At 37.4% G+C, this 6768-nt stretch overlaps 1 protein-coding gene across 4 annotated transcripts; it reads left to right on the plus strand.

Moving 5' to 3' along the window:
* The first annotated feature begins 206 nt into the window (after positions 1 to 206).
* Positions 207 to 6706, plus strand: prg4b (proteoglycan 4b). 4 transcript variants are annotated; one of them, XM_058755520.1, is made up of 14 exons: positions 207 to 419; positions 900 to 1171; positions 1568 to 1684; positions 1805 to 1927; positions 2696 to 2782; positions 2908 to 2949; positions 3206 to 3259; positions 3438 to 4550; positions 4776 to 4859; positions 5080 to 5216; positions 5337 to 5490; positions 5624 to 5725; positions 6061 to 6186; positions 6572 to 6706. In XM_058755520.1, the coding sequence occupies exons 2-14, from the start codon at positions 1108 to 1110 to the stop codon at positions 6688 to 6690; spliced, it is 2322 nt and encodes a 773-aa protein (XP_058611503.1). In that variant the 5' UTR covers positions 207 to 419; positions 900 to 1107; the 3' UTR covers positions 6691 to 6706. The 4 variants fall into 4 exon arrangements, with proteins under 4 accessions (XP_058611503.1, XP_058611504.1, XP_058611506.1 ...); XM_058755521.1 differs by lacking the exon at positions 207 to 419 and having other exon boundaries at positions 498 to 1171; positions 3206 to 3232; XM_058755523.1 differs by lacking the exons at positions 207 to 419; positions 2696 to 2782 and having other exon boundaries at positions 502 to 1171; positions 3206 to 3232.
* The last annotated feature ends 62 nt before the right edge of the window (positions 6707 to 6768 follow it).

The raw sequence follows: 6768 nt of genomic DNA on the forward strand, positions 1-6768 counted from the left end.
CAGCATTTTACGCTCAGCATTCCATTAAAAAAAATTCCATTTTTCACTCGGTTGCATATGAAGGAGGTGTTTAAAGTGCACTGTATACATTTAGTCGACGCGCATCCACCGAAATACTCTCAATGGTTTTCCCCATCGGTGGTGTGAGACAACGCAGGTTGACCAAACTGGACATGAGCGATTTTATTGCTGAATGTTTTTTATTTGCTTATTTGCTTAAACTTATTATTTATAAGTAGTAGTAGAAGTAGTAGTAGTAGTAGTAGTAGTAGTAGTAATAATAATAATAATAATAAATTAAAAAAACTGGTCTGGAAGATAGATTAAGGAAAGAAATAGTAATAAAAGTATGCGTGCAATGTAAACACGATCATTTTTAAATAACCAAAAAAAAAAAAAAAAAAGGAAAATATTTAAATGTAAGGAATGTTTATTAACAATTGCAAATAAATAAATAATCACAAACTTGTCTTTAAATAGTAGGCTAGTAGTTAAATGTCTAAACATATTCATTCTGTCATTTCAAGAATTTTGTTTGATTTTTGTTTTGATATTTATTGCTAGAAAAACAAAATGACATAAATCATGAGCAGCTGAGGAAGAGGGGGGGGGAGACTGGAGGGTTCCCCCTCGGTAAAAAACGGGACCCCTCGCCGGGCCCTTGGAATCGTCCTGCTTTCTAGAAAGCTTTGCTTAAAAGAATTTGAGATTATTTGGATGCTAGAGACGAAAAATGCACCCAGAAAATCCAATTGACAGAAATACATTTCCTAAAAATGTTGACATCGATGTATTTTTATGTCTAAGGTTTATTTCCCCATGTGCACCTGGAAGTTGGAACATTTTAATTGAAATAGTCTGTGATGTCAACCAGCGAACTTTGTAAATGTTCTCGACAGGCACACACAGTGAGGGGGAATGTGCAAGTCTGTTTGCCCATGTGAATCACCGCACCCTTGCAAACGAGACGATTACTAATTCAGCACTGACTGTATAATTGGACCGACAGGGGAACACCAACGCGTTCTGCCTCTATATAAAAGTGAAGATCATTGCAGGTGAAAAAACAGAGGCTCTCTTAGGTGATTCCAACAGTGAACAACCGAGATGGCCACATATCTGTCCTTACTGCTGCTGTTTGCATGTGCCTCCACAGGCTCTTCAGATCCAAGTAAGATCCATCTATCTATCTATCTATCTATCTATCTATCTATCTATCTATCTATCTATCTATCTATCTATATATCTATCATCTGTTTTATTCTGTAAATATAAATCTATCTATCTATAGATAGATCTGTTTTATTCTGTAAATATAAATCTATCTATCTATCTATCTATCTATCTATCTATCTATCTATCTATCTATCTATCTATCTAATCTGTTTTATTCTGTAAATATAACAGTGAACTGTTTTACTTAAAGCATGCACTGATTTGGTGACTGTAAATAATTAACTCATCTCTTGTTGTTTGTCTCTGTGTCTAAATGTACATGAGTTTCTCAACATACTGAATTCTCAGTCAAAGTCTGTTCTCTGTAAAGTAAACACTGTTCTCTGTCCAGATAGCTGTAGGGGTCGTTGTGGAGAAGGCTACTACAGAGGAAGTTTGTGCCAGTGTGACTACGAGTGTCTGAGCTTAAATGAGTGCTGTACAGACTTTGCGCAGTTGTGTACTACAAGTAAGGTTTCATGTGAACTCTCCTCTGGGGCTGTTTCTGTAATATTGGTAGTCTATATTCTTTGTAACAGTCTGTAGAATCATTTTGGTGAGACTGCACTGCTATTCTTTCTGATCACAGAGGACTCATGCAAAGGACGCTGTGGGGAGCCTTTTCATAGGGGCAATCCATGTCACTGTGATATTGACTGTTTCTCATTCAATCAGTGCTGCCCTGATTATGAGAACATGTGCTTGGTGGAAGGTAATAATGTAAACTACAAAGAGTTTTTGTGTGTAGTAGATAAAAGAACTACAGCATATTTGAATCAAATAATACCTAAATAAATTATCATTGATAATGCTGCAAACGCATGTGTGGTTGTAAATAGATTTGCAATAAATTATACTAATTGTATGTTTTGATGTGATTAACACACTGATTGCAAAAATATATTAACAGCATATCGCACTTTGGGGTCAGTAAGATTGATAAGATTTTGCACAATAAGATTTTTGTTTTTGAAAGAAGCCTCTTATGCTCACCAGGCTTCAACGCTTCATTTATTTGATCAAAATACAGTAAGAACAGTAATATTATGAAATATTATTACAATTTAAAATAACTTTTTTTTTCAATAACAGCATTATTACTTCAGTCTACTGTCACATGATTCCTCAGATGAGAATGTTGAAAATGGTTTTGCTGCATAATATTCCTTTTTTTTTTTCATTCGGTGATGAATTAAAAGTTCAAAAGAACAGCATTTATTTGCAATCTTTTCTAACAATGTAGAAGTTGTTACTGTCACTTTTAGACAATTTAATGTATTTAATGCTTCTTTCCAGAATAAAAGTATTAGTTTCTTTAAAAAAAAAACTCATACTGACCCCAAACAATTGAATGGTAGTATTTGTTATTTATTCATTCGAATAATTAACAACAGGAATGTGGAATTAGAGATGTATCCACCCATTTGCATGCATCTAATCTTGCCCTGATTTTACGCTTATATCTCTGTGACTGTCACAGATACTGCCTTAAAACCAAGAAAAACTGCCACCGCAGCTCAAAGGACTGCTAACTTATGCCTAAACATAAAGAATAAAAAATCTACAGGTATAATTACTGTAGCTTTGTCACCAATATCCAAATCAAAGTATCTTTTGCTTCATGTAAATTGATTTTGTAGTAACGGTACTCTTCAAGTAGTGACGTCTTCTTTTTTCTTTTTTTTTTGGTAGAAACCTCTAATGAGGAGATGACCAATGATGAAGGGATGGGAGGTGAGTCTTTCTCTTTGACTCTCTTTATCTTTTTTAGGGCACTTGTTGAAAAGGGAATCATAATCTAGGTTACTTTGACATTTGATTATTTATGACAATAGAGAAAGCAGATGACTACAGCAGACAACATTTTTTATACTTAAGATAATTGCTCATTTGGAAAGACACACCTCAGTTTTAGTCAATATGGTTTTGTGACCACAGGCAAAACCATTGTACTCAGTTGAAATAACTTTGTTTTCTTATGCCGAAGCAGAAGAGTTAACAATCCCTGAGGATGAAAGTGAGTCCACACCTTCTGAGGGCCTTGGTGAGCAATAATAATCATAAGCTTTATTTGTCAAATATGCAAAACACCACAAAAAGCAACATGTTCACAAAGATATGTTGATGATTACAAAATTAAACATTTTATCTTTTATTTTGTTAAACTCATGTCCTAGCAGAGACAATTTTTCATGTGCATTTAGTAGTTTTGTCCTCTACAGATGCAAGCAGCATGCTCCCTGCTGATGAGAACCCAACAGAAGGTCCATCAAGCACAGCACCAACAGAGGGTCCTACTAGCACAGCACCAACAGAAGGTCCATCAAGAACAGAACCAACAGAGGGTCCTACTAGCACAGCACCAACAGAAGGTCCATCAAGCGCAGAACCAACAGAAGGTCCTCCGAGCACAGCACCAACAGAAATTCCATTAAGCGCAGAACCAACAGAGGGTCCGTCAAGTGCAGAACCAACAGAAGGTCCTCCAAGCACAGCACCAACAGAAATTCCATTAAGCGCAGAACCAACAGAGGGTCCGTCAAGTGCAGAACCAACAGAAGGTCCTCCAAGCACAGCACCAACAGAAATTCCATTAAGCGCAGAACCAACAGAGGGTCCGTCAAGTGCAGAACCAACAGAAGGTCCTCCAAGCACAGCACCAACAGAAGTTCCATTAAGCACAGAACCAACAGAAGTTCCATTAAGCGCAGCACCAACAGAGGGTCCTACTAGCACAGCACCAACAGAAGGTCCATCAAGCGCAGAAACAACTGAAGTTCCATCAAGCGCGGAACCAACAGAAGGTCCTCCGAGCACAGCACCAACAGAAGCTCCATTAAACGTAGAACCAACAGAGGGTCCATCAAGCGCAGCACAAACAGAAGGTTCTCCAAGCACAGCACCAACAGAAGGTCCATCAAGCGCAGCACCAACAGAAGGTCCATCAAACTCAGAACCAACAGAAGGTCCTTCAAGCTCAATGCCAACAGAGAGTCCTACTAGCACCGCACCAACAGAAGTTACTTCAAGTGCAGTACCAACAGAACATTCCGTCACTGAAATGACTACCAAGGCACAGAATGAAGACCCAAAGGAATTATCTCACAAGGATCCTAAAGCTACCCCTGTCCCAAAGAAGACGCCATCCGCTCCTGCTCCAGTGAAACCAACAATAAAACCCATTAAACCTAGCATAGACAAGAATGACAAATCCGAACCAAAAGAACCTCTCAAGGATCCTAGTGGCATTGTTCCAGTCAAACCAGCGGAAAAACCTCTTAACCCTAGCTCAGACAAGAATGGCAAAACAGATAGTATTAAAGATTATCAAGCTGGTAAGAGCTTTCATCCTTTATAATTATTGTATATTTATCGTTCATGCTTAATATTTATTATTTTGTTTCCACTAAGAGCCTTCATGCTTCCCCTTCCCATCTGAACACTGCGCCGACACTCTAATGCTAGCATGAATTTTTCAAATTCTAGTTATGCTTTGGTTCTTAAATAATTTTATTACTTTGTTTTTGTAAATAATTAAAATATTTTTTTTTCTTTTGCAGATGATTATGACACTAACCTCTGCAGTGGGCGTCCAGTCAGTGGTTTGACTACTCTCAGAAATGGTACCATTGTGGTGTTCAGAGGTCAGTACCAGATGCACGCTTGCTTTATAGCAACACTTCATTTATTTTGGTTCAAAGCATTTTCTTTTCCATTTTCAGCTGTTAACCGTTAGAACAGTGTACAAGGGGAAAAACACATTTCATTAATCAAAAATTAAAATGGAAAGTTCTAAAGTGTAGGGAACTGTGAAACCAGATGTTATTTGTGAATAAAATGCCACTTTCCCTTTCTTCTCTACAGGACATTATTTTTGGACACTGGACAAACAGAGAAATCCTGATCCTCCTCAGTTAATTAAAAAGGTGTGGGGAATCCCATCTCCCATCGACACGGTTTACACCCGCTGCAACTGCCAGGGCAAAACCTACTTCTTCAAGGTTGATACATAGTCATTAGACAAAACACTTCAATTCACTACAGACTGACAATCACAGAAAATTATAACAGAAGTGGTGCTCGACAACATCTGATATGTCCTGTTTGTGTTTATTTCACAGGGAAGGAACTACTGGAGGTTTGAGAACGGTATGATGGATCCTGGCTTTCCCAAATCCATCAGCCAGGGCTTCGGACAGATTGGCCATATCACAGCTGCTTTATCTATACCAGAGTACAGAAGCAGAAAAGAGTCTGTAATCTTCTTCAAAAGAGGTGAGAACTGAAAGAAAAATGTACATGTACATTCTGTAAGCATACTATGGGTGCCCATTTTTATTAGGTGGGTGTCAGAGTCTGTCGCTCCAAGACTTTCCTCTGTCTTTGACTTTAAAATTGATTTCTGCAGGTGGAATAGCACAAAAGTACACATACCAGGTTACTCCAAACTGTGGGAAAAAGCCAAGAATTCCTGTCTTTACAGTGAGGACGAGAGCCAGACGACAAGCTGGTAAAAAAAATCACAAGTTTTAATAGAAAATAAGTCCATTTCAAACAATACAGCATTACGTTTAAGAGATTTTAATGACAAAATAATAGGAAATTAGATGTAATTAATAATTAGGTATAGGGGAAGGTTGTGTATAGACAAGCATTTGTGCAAACATGCAGATAAGTGAAAATACCATTAATAGTACTTCCTGGAAACAGATGTTTCAACAAGGCCTCAAACGGGACATTTTGTTCCAGGTCAGGCCTAAAAGACCAGATAAGCGACCTTAAACAGTTCAACTGAAACAGACTTCTGAGCATTTTGGTTCATTGTAGGATTTCTTCTTTTCACAGGTGCAGCTCTGGGGCAAGTGATCAGTATCTCAAAGACCTGGAGAGGATTTCCGACCATGGTGACCTCAGCCGTGTCTGTTCCCTCAAGGGTGAAAGAGGGATACAAGTATTACGTATTCTCTCAAAGTGAGTGTTATGTCATTCATTAAATCTGCTACTGGAATCGGTGCCAGCACTCTTTCAGGTTACAGCTAATAAGTTCTCAACCAAGGTGGAGTTTTGTGGATGTCTGAATGTAGCTAAATTTGTCATGGAAAGCATTGCTAATCGCTCAACCAGTATTTTAGTATTATTTATATCCTATTATAGTATTAATATTTTGAATTAGCATTTATTTTATGTATTTCCAAGTTTATACTTAAAAAAAAAATTTTAATTTCTTTCAGTCAGTTGCCAATGCATCATTTTTAATTTTCTTAAATATTTAATCTGATGTTTTACCAAAAATTTATTTTTTTAATTAACAAAAACACTGCTCTCAATGTTGCATTTCTGCTCCTTTCTTTCACAGACAAATATTACAGCATGAAAATGGAAAGAGAAAAACCAGTGATCCTAAAACCTGTTATTGGTCCAAAGGAAAACTCCGCAACCAGCTTCTTTAAATGCCCAGAAACCCAGAAAAACTGAGTCATTCATGTCTTTCCCTCATGCCATATATTGTAAATTTATATTTCTAGTGATGCACTTGTCTTAGGTGCAGTGGAA

This window comes from Onychostoma macrolepis, chromosome 20 (genome assembly GCF_012432095.1).
Source record: "Onychostoma macrolepis isolate SWU-2019 chromosome 20, ASM1243209v1, whole genome shotgun sequence".
NCBI classification, from domain to species: domain Eukaryota; kingdom Metazoa; phylum Chordata; class Actinopteri; order Cypriniformes; family Cyprinidae; genus Onychostoma; species Onychostoma macrolepis.